The sequence below is a fragment of the Leptosomus discolor genome, chromosome 8, assembly GCF_034619465.1.
Source record: "Leptosomus discolor isolate bLepDis1 chromosome 8, bLepDis1.hap2, whole genome shotgun sequence".
Classification (NCBI taxonomy): domain Eukaryota; kingdom Metazoa; phylum Chordata; class Aves; order Leptosomiformes; family Leptosomidae; genus Leptosomus; species Leptosomus discolor.
The window spans coordinates 47,315,843-47,334,585 of NC_141398.1; the positions used below are offsets into that span (position 1 = coordinate 47,315,843).

Sequence of the window (18,743 nt, forward strand, 5' to 3'; positions counted from 1 at the left end):
CTCTACTTATCCAGCTCTTACTATAGGATAAAATAGCAATTTTTTTGAGATTTCTCCTGAGCTTAGAAAAAAAAGGCTTTCCATCTTGCTAAAGACCATTACAAATTCAGCCTAATAATCTTAGTACTTCGTAACTTCAGCTCAGAAACTGTATGCCAAACCAGTGTTGAAACTTTCAATTCATCTTGCTCTGGCTTACAGAGGAATGTACCTGACCAAGAGTCTATTGGGAAGAGAAAAGATAAAGTTGATGAATTTTCTTTGTATATTTTTCTGATCTCCTCCCAATCTTCAAAAAGGTGTATACATAACACTGAAAAAAGAACCCCCTTTCCCCACCACCCCCCCGCCCATGTTGCTAACATGGGATCTGTTGGGAGCTCTGTGATCTCTGACAACAGCCTGTATGCAGGCAAAAAGTAGGATCACTTCCTCAAGTAACAAAAAACCAAGACACCACACCCTGAAACCTAAATCCAAACTCAAAACACTTCACTTGGAAGAAAAAAGTCAAATATCCTTCAGATGGAAAAATCTAGTAGAGCCCAACTGCCTGGGTAACTTGGCACTTAAAAATGTGGAACTCCTAAGTTGTTCTTGCTAACTCAGAAGGAAAATTCCTTAAGATATCTATCTCCCTCCTCCTTAACAGATTCCTACAGTACAGGCTTCTGAGCTTGTTATGACACTACCTGCCAATGTTCCCCTCTTTGCTTATGTCTGCTTTCACTTTGTAATGAAAAAATGCATAGGACCTAAATGTTCATATAAAAAAGAACAAAAACTCAGCTAAAAGTAAGTATTTAATATTACGATTTCCTATCCATTAGTCAGCTACACTCAATTAGGGTTGCAGACAAATTACAGGCCACTGACTAGGTTTTGGCATGAGATTCAGTTAACCGAACAAAATGTGGAAAAATACTAGACATGACATTAAAAAATATCATTAGGAATTACAAGTAACACTATGAGACAGTGACAAAACTTACAGATAGTGCTGCAAGGGTGGCTGGATCCCACAGGTGCTTAAGGGGGAGTTACAGGAGAAACTGCCACACATCAGAGATAATTGGAAGGGACTACTAGGGATCTTCTAGGGAGTAAAGTCATGCGAGGCCAACAGCACCGAGGTAACCATATCAGTATTACCATATAAGGCTGAGATTATCTAAGTAACAGTATCTAGGTAACCCAAATCAGAGTATGCACGTAGCAACACTGGGACCGATGGGGAATAAGTAATTAGGGGTGGGTTGTTTATTTGGGAGGAAACTGGGATGGAAAAACAGATGTGTAAAGGACAGCAAAAACAAGGGCCAGGAAAGTGCAAAAAGAGTAAGGTAAGCAACTCACAACACTGGTGTTGCACAGAGGTACCTGTCAGGCAGCCCACCCTGTGTTTCACCACCACAGCTGGGGCAGGACAACAAACCAAGCCTATTGTTCTGACCATATCACAAAACTCAAGCCTGCTTCCCTGGTTGTCAGGAGAACTGGGGTAGGGGCAGGCAAGGTGCCCTCCCTGATCAGAAACGGAACAGCTGGCTGGCCCAAAGTCCTGGTTGTTTTGCCTTCTACACCTGCCAAAATTCCTAACAGGCTCTTCAGTTAGTGAGATTAAAATACTCTGAGTTTCAAGTTCTTTCTTTGTTCTTTACTGGCTTGCTTTCTTTCCATAGTTGAAAAGTTCTAGAAATCAGAGCGTGCACAATACACTAACTGCCTTATCTGACGGAAGTTGATACAAAAAGGGTTCAAAGCAATGGCCATGTAGACTCTGTAATTTCTTTCCAGTGTAACTGCATTCTTCTTCAGGAGTATTTAAACAGAACACTTCTTTTTTAATTTAAATTTGATTGTATAGTATTAGATCTAAGCAGCAGTCAGTGACATCTGCTCATATTTTCATGTTAAGACCATGTTAAACACATAAAATAACTAGATAAATAAACTTGAATGGGGTTTATTTCTCTTCTGTAGTAACATGAAACTGATCTCTTTCCAATTCTCCAGTGGCAAACATCTTAATGCTTATTTGATTTCTAAGGAAGCATTTTACAATGCTTCCTCTTAAAAAAGAAATTCAATTTGTTTCAGATAAAGAATGCAAAAAAGGTCTGAAAGAAGAACTGAATCTGAATGCTCCCTTTTAGTGCCTGTGTAAGGCCAAAACAGTACCTCCAAGAGCTGAGAACTGTACAGTCTGCTTAAAAACAAACTTCACATAGCAGCTGCTTTTCATTACATTGTGTGATGATAATAATGTTAGAAACTAAATTAAAAAGTTCTTCTCTGGAAGAGGAGAAGGAAAATAAATAAAAAAAAGGAGGAAAATGACATACAAATAAAACGTGCAGGTGGGGGAGGACACAACATTTCAGCTGTTTGCCTAACATGTTCTGTCAGTACAACTCACAATTCCACGGTAAAAGCAGTATGCAGGCAGAGGAAACTCCACCTTGCTATTCATCTGCATTTTAATTTAATAAAAAGGTAATCATCCAAGCTTGTGATTCTTTAGTTCCACTTGAAAATAAAACATAAAAGTTTCATCCCAGAGGCATTTTCATGTTGTTTATTGCATGGATTGGTTGTAGAAGACATAACACAGGCCTGTAGTAATAAGGATGTTTTTGCAAGGGAGAAGAAAGTATACCAACACTGCTTCTACGCTGCCTGCTTAGCTTGGGCTCAAGCTGATACACCAAGTTCACCTACCATTCCTTCTATCCATCAATCTACTGGCTCACATTCTGGCTTGAGTTGCAAACAAGCCACTCAGCTCACAGGACAGGTAAGTCTGGGTTGAATCATACTTCTGGTAAACTTCATCCCTAGAGGCAAAGATATGAATGGCACTCCACTGGTTTGAGCTAGCTCACCTTCTCAGATCTTCAGGTTTCTTTTTTTTTTTAAAGTGCAAAGACACATATAAATGCTATCCTATGGTATTTTGAATACTGCTTATATCAGTCCTGCTGATTCTGCTTGACTCCTAAAATTAGAAGTTTGTCGTGCAAAAGAAGTGCTTCTCCACACACTCCTAATTTTTTTCCCTACCTGACTGCCCACTAAAAGGAAAACCTTGTGCGACAACAGCAACAACAAATCTTTTCTAGAAACAGATAAACCTGTGAGCACAATCCAAAACAGTCAAGGCAGGTATGCATGCCTGGCAGTTCTTAAGAGTAGCTGAATTCAGCCTTGCCAAAATAAAAGGTGAGACCAAGCAGTGCAAAACAGAGGTAAACCAAATTGTGAAGCTTTAGTGGCCTTAGCCACATACATTATACCATGCAATTACCAAAGCTATACAAATGGGCTCCAAAAATACCAATGAAACATACTTCTCCTTGTGAGTTTCTGTTTTTCTTTCTTCACATCTCTGAATCAGACTAATAATGGCAGGCTAATAATCTCTGCCCTGCTACTATTTTTCTCCCTCCAAAACTAATCTCTGTTTTCCTTTGAAGCTCTTGACTGCTGCAACACCTTCAACGCCAGAGGCAGATATTACCATCGTTTACTGAATCAGATTATCCCAGAGTGAATAAACACAATGACGGAATTTAGGGCCCCATAAACACCAGCCTAAGAAGGAACAGAGAAGCCACCAACAGCCTGCATTTCCCAAGGCAGCCATTACAACCACAAGCTGTGTCAAGCAACTGAAAATAAAGTCCCTTTACAGACAATCAGGGAAGAAGCCTTCAAAAGCACTCAGATCTGCTTCCCTCAGGCAAGGGGCCTATTCGAACTTCCACCCCACAAATCACTTCATAGGGGCTTTTCTGCTCTTTCACACACCAAGTCACCAGTCTCTTCCTAGAGGATTCTCCTCAGGGCTCAGCCTTGCTCACCTCTTCCTCAGAGAGCACCCTCTCCAACCCCACAAAGAGATCAGAAACCTATTCTTGATTTTCTGCCCTTACCATCCCATCTTTCTCAGTCAGGCACTTGCTGCAGCTTTTAGAACCTTCTGGCAGCCTCTGCCTAACGAGGGCCTAAAGACCAAGAGACCACACCTGTGGAAAGGCTCTCCTGGCCAGGCTTTGAGACAACCCTCAAATTAAACACAACCGGGCTTTTTATTTGCCTGCCGAAAGCGACGTCTAGCTAGGTCCTCGGGGCCCCTGCGCCACGCGGGTACGCTTTGCTCCTGTGAGTCACTTTGGGCCTAGCATAGCAACTAGTGCTTTTTTTAAGATCCCAGAAGTGGAACAAAACACAAAAATGAAGCAGATGGGTACCGATGTTATTTATAACTAGTGAAGCCTCTGCAATATGTCCCTGAAGAAAAATACACTGGTGCTTGAGGCTTGGCAGCAGGTTGGTGCACGGGTGCCCCTTGCCCCACCAACTTCAGTGACGTACTTCAGCGGCAAGGTGAAATCGCGCCAGGCAGAGGGAACTTTCAGGCTTCGAAACGAAAGCTGAGGATACTGTTCCCACACGCATTGCCGCTCTGTGCCGGAACGCTGCTTCCAACGGCGGGCAGGAGCAGGCACCCCCCGCCCTCACGGCCACATCCCCCCTCTGCCCTCACGGCCGCTTCCCGCCTCCCGGCCGGCGGCGCAAGCCCCCCCCGCCCGCCACGAGCGCCCCCTGCCGCGCCGCGCCGGAACTGGGTCAGGCGCCCGAAGTGGGCCGAGGGGGCGGGGCCGCGCCGCCGAAGGGCGAAGGGGGCGGGCGGGCTCCTCCCGCGTCGCGGCGTGGTGACGCCAGGCGTCTGCGCGTGACGTCGCGGCGGCTTTCGTCCTGCTCCCGGTCTCGCCCTCGCCGCCCCTCGGCCCGTTCCGGCCTGCGCCCGCCGCCCGCTGCCGCCATGGCGAACGTGGCCGATACGAAGCTCTACGACATTCTGGGGGTGCCGCCCGGGGCCTCCGACAATGAGCTGAAGAAGGTGCGGGGGAAGGGCGGCGGCGGCCGGCGGCCAGGGAAACCGGGCGGCAGCGCTGTGGGGGAGGGGGCAGGGCCCCACGGGGCGGCTGAGGCGCGGGGCGGGCGGCGCCGGCGGGAGGCAAGGGGAGCTGGGCCGGAGGATGCCCGGGCGCGGGGAGCGTGGCCTGAAGGCGGTGGCGGCCTGTGCGGCCGTGCGGTTGAGGCCTGCGGGCGGGGCGGGTGAGGCGCTGGGTGAAGGCGCCCGGTGCCGCCTCAGCCGGCCGAGGTAGGCCGCGCCGCGGAGCCGCAGGGGCCTGGCTTGTGGGCGGGCGCCGAGGGAGCAAGGTAGGCCTCGGGCAGGGCCCGAGGGGGGGGCCGGCGGGAGGAGGGAACAGTGGGGCCTGGCCGTGCTCCCCGTGTCCCTACCCCGGCGCCGCCGGGTCCCGCGTCGGCTCCGGCCGCCGTCGGGACTCTGCTCGTCTCGCCCCCGCAGCGCCGCGTCCCTCCCGCGCGGCAGAGCCGTATTCGCAGCCGGCGAAAGGGTTTTTGGGTGTAAAAATCCTCCTGAAGGACCAGTAGATCCCTGCTGGAGCCATTGTCCGCCCCACGTGTAGGCCTTAGTAAGGTTTCGTTTTGCTCATGTATTTGATTCTTCCCAGGCCGGAAGCGACAAGGTAAGGTGAACAAAGAAGTGAGGTGAAAACTTGGAGCCAGGTCATCAGTGTAACAATTCACTACTTCCATTTCATTCTGTTGTGTATAAACCACTTTTTTTTCGAAAAGGATGTAATGGCCATTTGCACATGAGGGAGGATAATTAACTCGACAGTTTACTAGCAGTGACCTGCTTCCGCTGATGGGTGGTGCTGGTATTAACAACTGTGTGTTACCCGTCATGCATGTGGTAGCCTAATTTGTGCAGGGATAGACAATTCCAGTGTTGAAATAGTGTTAGAGGTGGAAGGCACGCAGTGAGAAGATAGTGTTGTGTACTAAACACAATGAAGTAGAATTTTTTTTCCTTACTGAATTCTCTTATAGATATCTGTGTCCTGTGAGAATGAAAAACTGACAGCAGTTTTCCACTTGGATAGCCTACACTGCTCAATATTAGTTGTTATAGATGAGACTGATCATGGAACGTAAAGTTTCCAACTGCCTGCAACAGCAAGATGTTAACCTATATCTTATTGTCATTGAGAGGTCACATGGATGCTTTATTAATCTGATATTTTAACCTATATAACAGTATAGGAGAGTGAATACAAATAGGTAATAGCTTAGTCAAAAGGGACTGAGAGAACAGGCTTTAACACTGATCAGTTAAATTAACTTTTGTTGAAGTTATAATATGGTGCCAATGTAGATCCTGATACTGGATCTGTTTCTGGTTAAATAAATAGTGGTAGCTTCCTTCTGGGCTGTGGGTAGTCTTGAGACTTGCTTTAAACTGGAATGCTGTTATCAGCAGAGACATAAGTGCTCTCGCTTTTTAAAGATCACCATGCAACGTCCTTTTTTTCTGATTAGATAATGTTATGTAGGTTTTCAGTTTAGTGTTCTGTTGACTTTTTTTTTCTTTGTTAGACACCTTAGAATATGTAGGGAAAATCAATTTTTATTGCAGAATATATACATTTGTGGAAGATTATGCTTTGTTGGTATGTTGTACGAGTAATTATCCTGTAAGACATGGTTTTTGTTCTTTACGCTTACTGTGGTGTAGAATATTTGGCTAGTAATGTCTCTGTTCTATTTTTGTTTAATTAGTTTCTTATCAAACTTTATTTCTTGATTGCATGCAGAAGGATGGAATATTTTAAGATAATCAGGAAAGAGAAGTAACTGCAGATACAAAAAAGGAATCTTACTTGATCCAGTACAAAATGGAAAGTTGTGATCTCTGTAAAGCTTTGTATAAAGCTCTCTTAACGTTGTAGTTCTAAAGAGCTAGCTTAGATGCTCAGTTCTACAGAAATAGAGCTTTTGAAAAACATTCCCTTGGAACCAATGTGTTGTTTGCAGTCGCATCACTAGCTTTTTTTGTGTATAATTAAAAAAAAAAAAGACTGTATACCATGTAACTTATTAATATCTGTCCCCTGATTGTTACTGGGGGTGTTAAGGTGGATTGGGGGAAGATTTGAGGTCTTTACTGTCAAAAACTCAAATTGTAGGAAAAGTTTCTGCCTCTCCTGTTTCTTGTTTTGATCCTCTGTAAAGTATAAGCAGAACAGATGAAGTACTGCTGTAGGAAAAGTGGTGGTCCTAAGAGTCAAAGTACTGGTCGGGATAAAAAAAAGGCATTCTGAAAAATCTCTTCTGGAGATCTGGCTGTATTTATTCCTCTTACTGTTTTCAAAGTTGTTAAATAAAAGCAATGATCTGTATGCTTCTGCACATGTAACTCATACTTAGTTCAAAGTGAAATGAAATCTTCATTATTGATAGGTAAGGAAGAATAAAATTATTATGGTGAGGATTGACTGATAGGGTTCAGTGAGGAGCTGAGGCAGCCATTTTGTTGTTAGTGTATTGCTGTGATTGAGGTGAAAGACAAATGGGTTGAAACTTAAATTGTCATGTTGTAGGTTTTGAGTGGGTTTTGTAGAGTAAGTAATTTTAATGAAAGTCCAATGTGATCCTTCCTGTAAGTTAATGAAGGTAAGCAGGAAAACTAGTTCTAGCTACTGTGTGCTATAGTTGTGTTTAAATCCAAGTGTAGTTAATTTATGTATATAACCATGTCAGAATTTTTTATATATCATTTCAATGTATGAGTGGTTTGAAAACACTAATTTTTCTCACTTTCCTTTGTTAGGATTTTCTTTCATCCTGAAGATAGTATTTGAGTTTCTCAGAAAAGAACTAGTTAATCAAAATTGAAACTAATTTTGTACCTCTTTCATCTAGGCATACAGAAAGCTGGCCAAGGAATACCATCCTGATAAGAATCCAAATGCAGGGGACAAAGTAAGAGGGTTTTTTTAACTCCTGAAGTTTGCTACTACAGTAGCACCTAAGGGACCAAATATAGGTGTTGAGGGCTTGCTCTTACAAGTTGTTCAAAAACAACAATTGTGAAGGGAACTGTGTCTTGTCTACTTCTACCCAATCTAAAAATCTGCCAGTGTACCACGTGAAAAAAATGCAGCAGTTGGCTGAGTCAAATTGGTGGAGAAAGTAATGCTGAGCGAAAAACTGCCTCTCCTCATCTGCCAAGGTGATGTCAGCTGGCATTGGCATTTACATAGGTATTTGAAAAAGATAGAGACTCAGTTTTCCAAGTTTTTCCAGTGTGGAAAAATGTATGTGTGTAACTTCTTGTTACTGCTGCAGTGTAAAACAAATTATATATGTGGGAAGGTTGAAATAGATTTGTTATGCTAATAGAAATTAAAATGTATCAATTAAGTTGACTCAGCTGATTAACAGAACTGAAGTTCTAATGGTTGCTTAGAGGTAAGCAGAAATGACTATGAAAAGATATTAGTTTGTTTTGAGGACATACATTAATACGCATTTTAGCGAGTTGCTCAATTTTTAGTGTATTTTAAGTGCCTAACATATCTTGAAGTCTTTGTCATTAGCGTGTAACTGGGGTTTTTTGCCTGTTGGCTACCGCAATATTGTGTGCTTGGGGGTTTTCTTTGCTTGGATTTCTGTAAGAAAACTGTTGTATGTTAGGCACAGAAAAGAACAAAATCAACAAATTTTTGCAAAAAAGTGCATATTTTATGATAAGAAGTAAGACAACTAAGCCCAAGTCTGACTCCTACGTCTTGGATATTAGAATGAGGGTGGAAAACTGTTCTGTTGTGTACCTTCTTGATTGGGTGTTAGTGCTGGGCAAGAAACAGTTGTAAAATGCTCCCTTGAAGTTCTAAATTATCATGCACTGTTTTGACTCTGTTCCTCTTCTAGTTCAAAGAAATAAGCTTTGCCTATGAAGTATTGTCAAATCCAGAGAAACGTGAGTTATACGATAGATATGGAGAACAGGGCCTTCGAGAAGGTAGCGGTGGAAGCAGTGGAATGGACGATATTTTCTCCCATATCTTTGGTGGTGGATTGTTCAATTTCATGGGTGGTCAAAGTAGAAGTCGTAATGGTAGAAGAAGAGGAGAAGATATGATGCATCCACTCAAGTGAGTATCTCAATATACTGCAATTTGTATGTTCAAGGTTTCCTGATCAGTACTTGATTCTGCTAGTTTATTTTCTTGGTATGCTTCTCAGTTGAGATACTCTGCAGTCTGCATGTACTTTTCAGACCTGTGTGTCTTACGTAGCCCAGAAGGCAGTCATCTTGAGCTACTTTTCATGATTGATTAATCTTATAGACTACCTAATACTTTGCTTTGCCTGGTTATTAGCCTGTGTATACTTTGTTAGTATTACTTTCTTTGGTTTTGCTCCTTAATTATGGTTGGAAGTTCTAATCTGAAAAAGCATCCAGCAACCAAGTATTACTCATTAGCTGGATTCTTAGGGAAGCAGAGGTACTAAGGCTCTGGAAAGACTTAAGTTGACTTGCATTCATAGCATAATACCAGATGGAGCTAAAGTTGAACTGCATAATTAGTGGAAAAGTGTGTGTGGTGGTTTTGGGTGGTTTTTTTAAGCCATTCTTGAATATTACATCTAACTGTGTTTTGAGGATCTTTGCTTCAGTCATGGCTGGCTTTTTGCCTGCTGAGCAGGTCCTTTCTAAGTTAAGTTAAGTTAAGCTACATCTTCCATGTGGTGGTGAACCATGCTTGGTAAAGTGTTTACTTTTACATGCTTGCTTAGTTTAGTAGATAGTACTGCACACTATATTATTAATTAGCTTTGGTTTCATTGTTATTTGTAAACACTGGTGCCAGGCAACCTTTTCTCCATACATTGAGTTGAAATTTCTATCCACTAACAAACCCTTGTAGGAGAAGCACTAAATGTATTCATAAACTTGTACCAATAGATGAAGGTTATGACAAATGAAAAGAATTAAGTGGCCTTGGGGACATGCTAACCCCTCCTCACTAAACTATCTTGTGTGGAAAGGCCAGTACAGTAGTTGCGTATTCTGTATATATTCTTACGTATGCATGCTATAAATATTGTCAGGACTGTCTAGAGAGGTTTGTTTCTCACCTGCCTGGTAGAAATAAAAAAATAAAATTGACGGAGTATATAAGAAAACCTAAAATGCTAGATCAGCTTGTTTTCTGTTGAGAAATGCATTTCTCTAAAACTATGTTCAGGATTACATATTATATATTCATATGTATGGAATAGTTTTTAATGACTCCCTGTGAAAGCTAAAATGGTGCTTTAAAATCTTATTTTAATAGCAGATTTAGTTGTTTTATGAAGATCTGTTTTTCTTTAATTTGTCCTAGGCAAGTATCTTAATTACATGGGAAAGTAAGTTGTTAATTGATAACCCAGGAGAAATGTTTTATTTTGTAGAGTCTCCTTAGAAGATCTGTATAATGGAAAGACAACTAAACTACAGCTTAGCAAGAATGTCCTTTGTAGTGCATGTAATGGGTAAGTTTGTTTACATTTTTGAGTTCTCTGGTTGCTTTGTTGGCTTATAGTGTAATGAAGCATCTCCAATGTCAGATCTTTATCAGTATTTGACTTACTGGAGCCTGCTCTCAGACTAGAAAATTGTTGAACTTGAATGATACTGTTGATGGAACTGGAACTGCAAGGGCTTTGTTTGGGGGAAAGGGGGGAGGAGAGAACCTAATTCTAATTGGCAGTGCAATTAGGCATGTTAACCTACTGATGTAGGGGTTTTTTTGTCATATGTTTCTGAAAAACACATTTCTCATGCAACTGGTGCTTTCTATTCTAGGCAGGGAGGGAAGGCTGGAGCCGTTCAGAAATGTAATGCTTGCCGGGGTAGAGGTGTACGTATCATGATTAGACAGCTGGCTCCTGGAATGGTTCAGCAGATGCAGTCTGTATGCTCTGACTGCAATGGAGAAGGTAGGCCAAGCTATTCTGTGTTACTAAATGCATTTAGTTGGATTCAACCTCCTGGTTAAATCTCAGGAGGAACTTATCCAGGACAGTTTTGCTCACATCTAGTCAGCTGGGTCTTAATCTGATGTCAATATGGAGAAATAATTTTACTCAGAACAGCAGCAAGATTTACAGTGTTTAATGTACTGAAAAGCAGCCTGGGACTTGAACAGTAGGGATTGATTGTTTTATAAACACTTCAGTGTGAATAGTACTTACTGCTATTACTCTTGCGTTGAAGTAAAAACCAAGATTCTGTTATTTGAGGAGCTTTTTGTCTTTTTGCAGTCTCCTAATATCCAAGGACAGGTCAGGTTAAAAATGGAAACTTAAAGTTGGATTTTAACTTCTTCAAATTAAGATGATACCTTTTGCTGAATTGGGTGTGCTTGGGGGAACAAGTTCAGCACATGATCTGCACTTCATGTGATTCTTTCTTAGCTTATCTGCAGTTTGCAGAGTAGTAACATTACCTTGTGGATGATTTTACTCTTCACAATACTTGGAAATTAGAGAGTTGTATTTTGTGACTAGTCAAAACATTTCATAAATTATGTTGTCTTTAGAAGATCCTGTTTTGACAGTTCACATACCTAACCTACACATCTAGTAGCTTCAGCTGCATCATAATGTTATGCTTTGTTTCACAGAAAGGTGATTTAAGCTGGCAAGTTTAATGTCTTAAGCCAAGTGCATCTGCTTGTGGCACTTAAGGCAGTATTGGAAATAAGTATTGAAACTGTGCAGTGCATGTGCCCTACTATTTTGATTACTCTGTACAAAGACAGTAGCTTTCTTGAAAAATAAAGATGAAGCAGAATAGAGAATTTAGGCTGTTTTGGATAGACATCCTTCAGTTTGCTGGGAAAAGTAATTGCCTTGCTAGAGGTGATGGACAATGTGAAAAACTTCCATTTCAGAGTATAAAAGTGAAACCCCTTATGTGTCAGAAATTGTTAGATTCTTTTTGTGGGAAAACCTATATATTGGTCTTGTATGAAACTTATTTGACCAGCTATCTTCCTCCCATTTTGTGTGCAAGACTTCCTAGTTCTACTGGCTGCATTTACATAGTGCTTTGTTGTGGTGGTATACTGCAAAATGTGGCTGTCAATGAAGGGAACCCAGTAATCCTTTTGTCACTGTTGTTAACAGAAGTGGAACTAAGCTTCCTAAATTCATTGAAATAGTTTGAAATTTGTATTCTGACTTTTAAGGCAGGAGAGACACTTCAGTTTGCTTTTAGGTTCATTCTTTCTCTTACAGCTGTCATCCTCCAGCATAACAAGGAATGGAAAAGTAGGCTTTTTTAAGAGTAGTAAGTTGAGTGTTAAGGATACTGGAGTCAAATCAGACTTCAGAAACACTAAAAGCTATAGACAAAGTCTTGTTTGGCCTTTCTCTAAAGCACTCTCACTTTTCAAACTCCTTGATAAGACAGCTTGGAAGGTTATGTGGAGCTTTGTATTTCCCCTTCTTGCAGCTAGAATAAATTGAGCCTGGCTTTCCTCTTGTGAGTAATTCATAAAGCAACATCTAAATCACTAGTTGTGTTGCATGTATTCTTCAGCCTACTTTAAAATAGTTTTTCTTCGGAATCAGATGCAATTACAAGGAAATCTATGAACTCAAATTTTGTCTTTCTTTAGGTGAAGTAATTAATGAAAAAGACCGCTGTAAAAAATGTGAAGGAAAGAAGGTGATCAAAGAGGTAAAAATACTTGAAGTCCATGTAGACAAAGGCATGAAACATGGACAAAGAATTACATTTAGTGGAGAAGCAGATCAGGCTCCAGGTGTGGAACCAGGCGATATTGTCCTCTTACTCCAAGAAAAGGAGAATGAGGTAATGCTTTTGAGTTTATATTTCAAATGCCTTTTATTCTAGTCTTTAATATTTAAGTGATATAGATGGCAGTTCATTTTAAAGTAATTCATATAGTTGCAGCTCTGGGAGAGATGGTGAATAGCTTTTAATAGATTTATACCAAGTAACATGGCTTTCATGGTGAGTCAGAAAAAACTTTGCAAGTCTGTAGCCAGAGGACATGCAGGTTCTGGTGCTTCCTAATGCCATAAAAGGTAGCTTTCTCAGGTAAGCTTGGGCTAACTCGGATACAGTGGATGCAGTGAAAAGCCATTCAGGATGTTAACTTCAATCTGCTTTGCCTGTGGCACTAACAAAATGCTAGGCGTTGCTTTTTTTCAATGTCTTGTGACATGGCTGTTAAAATCCCCAGGTGGTGCTTTTCTGTCTCTGCTACTGTGATTGTGGAAATATAACACAGAATGCTGACATTACTGATTCACGTAACAAAACAAACACAATTATTTGTTACTAGTTTGTTAAGGCTTATGCTTACCGTATTCTGGAATATATACATTGCACTTTTGAATTAAATATTGCAGTTTATCTTTTTCTGTGTTAGAACTCCCTTAGGGCAGAGTTGAAGAGATTGCTTCTTTTTTGAATGCTTTTGTTTAGAAAGGCTAGGTATTACTATATTGAAGTAAGAAATAGTTCGTGTGTTATACTCTGGAAAAAATGTTGAATGGAGTGAGGGGGGGAAATTCTGTTGTGACATGAACTATAGCATCGGGTACAAGTTTAAGTTCCAGTCACATATTAAGGATACAATGTTGGTAATCTCAAAATTAGGTGCTTTGTAAGCTTTTCAAGGCTGTGTCAAGGACTGCTGATTTGTCAATCAGTTTTGCATCGCTCTTTACACATTCCTTGCTTCTTTCTTCTGTAATGCTGGTTGAAATGTGGCATCACAGTTGATTTTTGACTATGATAAGGGAGAAACAGTCTGTAAGCATAGAGAACAGTCAGATGTGTGTGACGGCATCAAATTCCAGATGGTGGCTGCCACTTCCGTCTTAGTGTTCTAATGAACTACATCTAGTTCTACAGTATTAACAATTCTGAAAAATACTGTACCTTGTGTCCTAGTGAGTAAAACTAGCCTGACATTTAGTGAAGCAATTAGTGTTTATAAAATTTCCCTTGAGGTTGGAGTCGCTCTGCCAGTGGATAAAGCTTATATTGATTAAGAATCCTGAGTGACATGCTTAAAGATCACTTATGACAACTGTGGACTAATTGATCAAAGCCCTGCTGTAGATAAAGGTAGCTGAAGCAGATATGCATGATGACTAGTTAAATGTTCAGAAGCAAGGATGTGTGTGGTGTACTCCAGTGCAGGGGAAGTAGTGTCAAACTGTCCTAAGTTTTGTTTAGAGGTTGCTTGTGTAGAAGATCTTAGGGGTAAGAGATCACTGCTGCTATACAGGCCTTCTTGTTTAATTTGAACCCTACATCATAGTATATAGTGTAGTTTGCCTTACTTTAGATGACGCTTTCATCAGGCACAAGCTTTCCAAGCATGTTAAGCTATCTGAATTAACAGAATCAAGATAACTTTGTATAAAGGCTGTTGCTCTGACATTTAATTTTACAAATAAATAAATAATAATGAATTGTAAATAACTAGTCTTGTGGAGATATGATTATACGACTAGAAAAGGTATCTTCTGGTTTTGTTTTTTAGGTGTTCCAGCGGGATGGCAATGACTTGCATATGACGCACAAGATTGGACTGGTTGAAGCACTGTGTGGATTTCAGTTCACATTTAAGCACCTTGATGGACGTCAGATCGTGGTTAAATATCCTCCTGGAAAAGTAATTGAACCAGGTAAGCTTCTTCGAATATGCTTTTGTGATTCTTGAACACTTAATCCCATTTGTGTTGTCCTGTTAACTAAACCTAGGCTAGAGAAATTGCATAGAGAAATATTTGTTTTAGAAGTAGCACTCTCCAGCTTGCTTCTCTTTGAATTACAGGTTGTGTTCGTGTAGTCAGAGGTGAAGGAATGCCACAGTATCGCAATCCTTTTGAGAAGGGGGATCTTTACATTAAATTTGACGTTCAGTTTCCTGAAAATAACTGGATTAGCCCAGAAAAGCTTTCAGTGAGTAGTTTTTCAAGCATAAATGTGGTGGTCTTATTTGACAGCGTATGCAAAGTGCGTGTTGTACTTCACATGCTTGCTTACAGTGCTTAAATTTAGATGCAAGTACAGTTGTTTTTTTAACGTTTACGGGCAACATGTAACTTGAAAATACCCATTGGAATACAAATTTATTGGATGTGTATTTAAGAGCTGTGTGGATGTTGGGCAGGTGAAGGCAGGAGGAAGAATCTTCCTGCTGCTGTGTGATAAGTTTCCAGAGTGCAACTGTGTTTACTGATTGCACTTTTGGTTGATAGGTGCAGCTGTTGGTTTTCTTTAACTGGTGTCTCCCAGTTGATGCAAATACCCTGGGTACTTCTAAATGAGTATGCACTTCTGGGTTTACATCAGCTTAGACCTCTAAACCAAACCTGCTCTGAGAGGGAGTTTTGAAGTTGTGGGAAACTGGTCACTTTGTTTAGGAGTTGTAGATGCAGTACTGAATACACTTCTTTTTTTTGGGGGCAGGAACTTGAAGATCTTCTGCCAGCTAGACCAGAATTTCCCAATGTAATTGGTGATGCAGAAGAGGTAGATCTTCAGGAATTTGATACCACTCGTGGTTCAGGTGGTGGCCAGAGACGTGAAGCTTATAACGATAGTTCTGATGAAGAAAGCAGCCATCATGGACCTGGGGTACAGTGTGCCCATCAGTAAACGTTTGTCTAAAAAGTTGCACAAGGATTTTCTTTCAAATTTTGCCTGACCTGTTTTCAACAATCCAGCTGGATTGTATAAGTAATCCAGATGAACCAATGGACATCTATTGCTGTATGTGTAACTTTTAAATTGGTCTATAGTATCTACAGAGTGTAATTTAAACTAACCACAAGCTTACATCTTCATTTTGACTGTGTAGCAGAATAAAGCACTTGAAAGGAAGACAAGACTCCTTTTCACATGGGTTTTAAGTTTGTCCTCGTATCTGTGCTTGATTTTTACCAGTTTTGTGTAGATTTTAAGTTTCATATTTTAAATTCAAATTCTACATTGTAAAGTTTGTGTACAATTTGTCCTGAGGCTTGGTGTTTGGCTGCACCTGCATAAGCTGCTACAAGTAGAATAAAGAATTTCATAGCCTGTATCTATCATCTAGATGCATGGTAAATGGGCTTTGCACATCATGGGTTTAGAGCTGACTGGGAACAATGGAAGACTAAATTAGAAGTGGTTGTAAGTTTTTTCTACCATCTTGTGAACGGTTTCTGAAATTAAATAAAAGCAGTTGGTGTATAATGTATTTCTTTTGCCTTGTAACTCTTACTTTTCCAGTGGCTTTAACTATTCTGTGTAGTTGGTAGACATTTTATAAACACAGGGAGGCTGAAGCTGCTTTAAGACTAGGTTGCAGTTAGGTAACAATTGTGTGCCACATGTGAAAGTTTTTTCTTGAAATAAGAGATGACTAAAGTGGCATGGGGAAGGCTGCAGCCATGTCCCCTTTGTATGAAGAAAACACAAGGATATGTGAATTTGATCAGAAGATAACAAAACCTTTTAAATGAAGATGATTAAATCTCAATGGCATCTTCTCTTAGCCTTTAAATCCAATTCAAAGCCTGATTCAGCCTGACTTCTAATAGAGAAGCTTCCAGTTTTAAAAAGAACTGTAAAAATAAACATACCTGGCAACTTGTGATTGCATTAACACAGTTTGTAAAGAGATTGAGATTAGTATTGTACTTGACAAATTTTTGACCTGGAAACATACTAAATGTAGATGGTTTTGTTACTTTTCCAGTAGTTTGCACTTTCTGTTTTACTGTTAAGCCATTAAGTTCTCCAGCTTCAGTTATGTTCCTTTTTATATGCTTTTAATTGGTAAAAATACCACAACAAAGCAAAAATGTGACCTTAAACAATTATCAGGTACAGTTAGTTATCTAAGCATTTTGTTACAATGTTAAGGAACTCTGTGAACTTTGGTTGGTAAGCTGCTTCTTTATAGTGAGGTTTCTCTCCCTGTTGAAATGAGGAATTTGAAATGTGCCTCTAATTTTCTTTAGAAATCTGAAGTGTGAAGTTGTTTAATTATTGCTCAGAGTTGTTGATGCTTTACCATGAGGTTGGAGGGACAGACTCCAAGGGTTTCCATGTGCTTGGGTAGGCATTGGCATTTGAGTGTTGCTGAACATCCTTGTTACAGACTCTAAAACTGAAGGAAGAATAAATACTGTTTGACCTGTATTTCAGTATTGACTTCTTATGCTCTAGGGCATTCTCATCCAGTGAATTTTTTTTTAATTTATTAAAACTTCAGGGTGGTTTTCATAAGCCATGGTTACATACTGATCCTTTCCCCTGATTCATTTCTCCAAGAAGTCAGTCATGTTAACCTGCAATGCTTAAACAATTAAAATGCCTGTCTTCTACTTAAGCAGTGGCTTTAGGAGTTACTTCCTTGGAAAACAGAATGTTATCTTCTTCCTTTCAACCTGCTTTTTGTGGGGGCGGGGGGGGGGTGTAGCAGAAGTGATTCATGGTAACTTTTCAGGTAGCATACTGAAATAAAGGGGTGGAGAGGAAGTTGATCACAGTATGTAGCATGAATTAGTCTAGTTCTGTTTCTGGCCTGACACTGTAATAATTGACCTCCTGACAGCAGCCTAAATTGACTTCTGAGTTCCCCTTATATGTATCTTGCGCTCTAGCAAGAGGGTATCCCTTTACAATGTTGCAGTGTAGAAAAACTACACATCAGTAGAAGAAATATTACTACTGTTTGAAAAAATGAAACATCAAAGGCTTACCTGTTAATATGAGCAATTTCTCAGCCCTCTAAATAGGATGTAATAGGAAAATTGTATTTTAGTTAGTAACTCATAACCTTCCACTGTAGCCTTAGGCTGATGCAAGTATGAAGTTCAAACAATCACTGTAAAGGAGGTATGGGGCACTAAATTATATGCCTTCCTTACCAAATTTAAAAGGAAGACTGGAGTTCTGGAGGCTTCCTAGCTTGGTTATAATTTCTAAGAATAATTTCAGTTGATTGAAGAGTCCTTGTGCTTCAGTACAGTGTACACCCTGTGAATTTGTCCTTTGTGTCACGGCCCAGAAACACTTCACAGAATCACAGAATAGTAGGAGTTGGAAGGGACCTCTGGAGATCATCTGGTCCAACTCCCCTGCCAGCTCTTGGTAGCAGCCTGTTAGTCACAAGAAAAGCTAATCTCCAAACTGCAACTCAGAAAACACTTTAACAAGAGCAGGCTGGATTAAACACTAGCAGCTATTTTTGTAATATGACCACCACCATCCCTAAACCCCAAGTGAGATCCACAACAGAGATGGGCTGGCCTGTCTTTGAAAGCATGCCTAATGCTATACCTTTTCCAAAAATTCAAGAAACTGCAGGTTTCAGTACTGCAGTGCAATCTGGATTACCTCAGTGTAGTATGAGAGTGGATAGTTACCGAACATTTCAACATGAATGATTTGCCTGCAGTAATCAAAAGCTGATACCACATTATGGGATGATCTTACCAATTTAAGGTAAAATGGATGTTAGTTCATGTTAAACCACTGAGTTACAGAACTAACTATTCAAGAATGTTCTGTAAGCTTCATGTACAATCCGAGTGAGAGATTTATTCCCATATTTTCTGGTTACCAGGTAAGAACATAGTTCTAATCTAGGTTTGATAGTGTTTTAACTTCCTGTTCATTACCAGTTTTGTCTTATGCCTTAGAAACCTTTCTTGTTTTCTGTATTTGAAACTTGTGACCTTTTCTTCCTTAAGGAAGAGTGGAAGCAGAACAGAGGAAAAACTAATCTAGATTTCATTCTTTTAATTAAAACATTTTAGTTCAAGGGTGTAGG

At 40.4% G+C, this 18,743-nt stretch overlaps 1 protein-coding gene across 1 annotated transcript; it reads left to right on the plus strand.

The window, feature by feature from the left end:
* The first annotated feature begins 4,802 nt into the window (after window positions 1-4,802).
* DNAJA2 (DnaJ heat shock protein family (Hsp40) member A2) lies at window positions 4,803-17,107 on the plus strand. Its single transcript, XM_086468942.1, has 9 exons — window positions 4,803-4,906; window positions 7,798-7,857; window positions 8,809-9,032; window positions 10,339-10,419; window positions 10,733-10,866; window positions 12,552-12,748; window positions 14,457-14,601; window positions 14,751-14,878; window positions 15,389-17,107. Exons 1-9 carry the CDS (start codon window positions 4,829-4,831, stop codon window positions 15,575-15,577), a joined length of 1,236 nt encoding a protein of 411 aa, XP_086325068.1. The 5' UTR covers window positions 4,803-4,828; the 3' UTR covers window positions 15,578-17,107.
* Window positions 17,108-18,743: the final 1,636 nt, after the last annotated feature.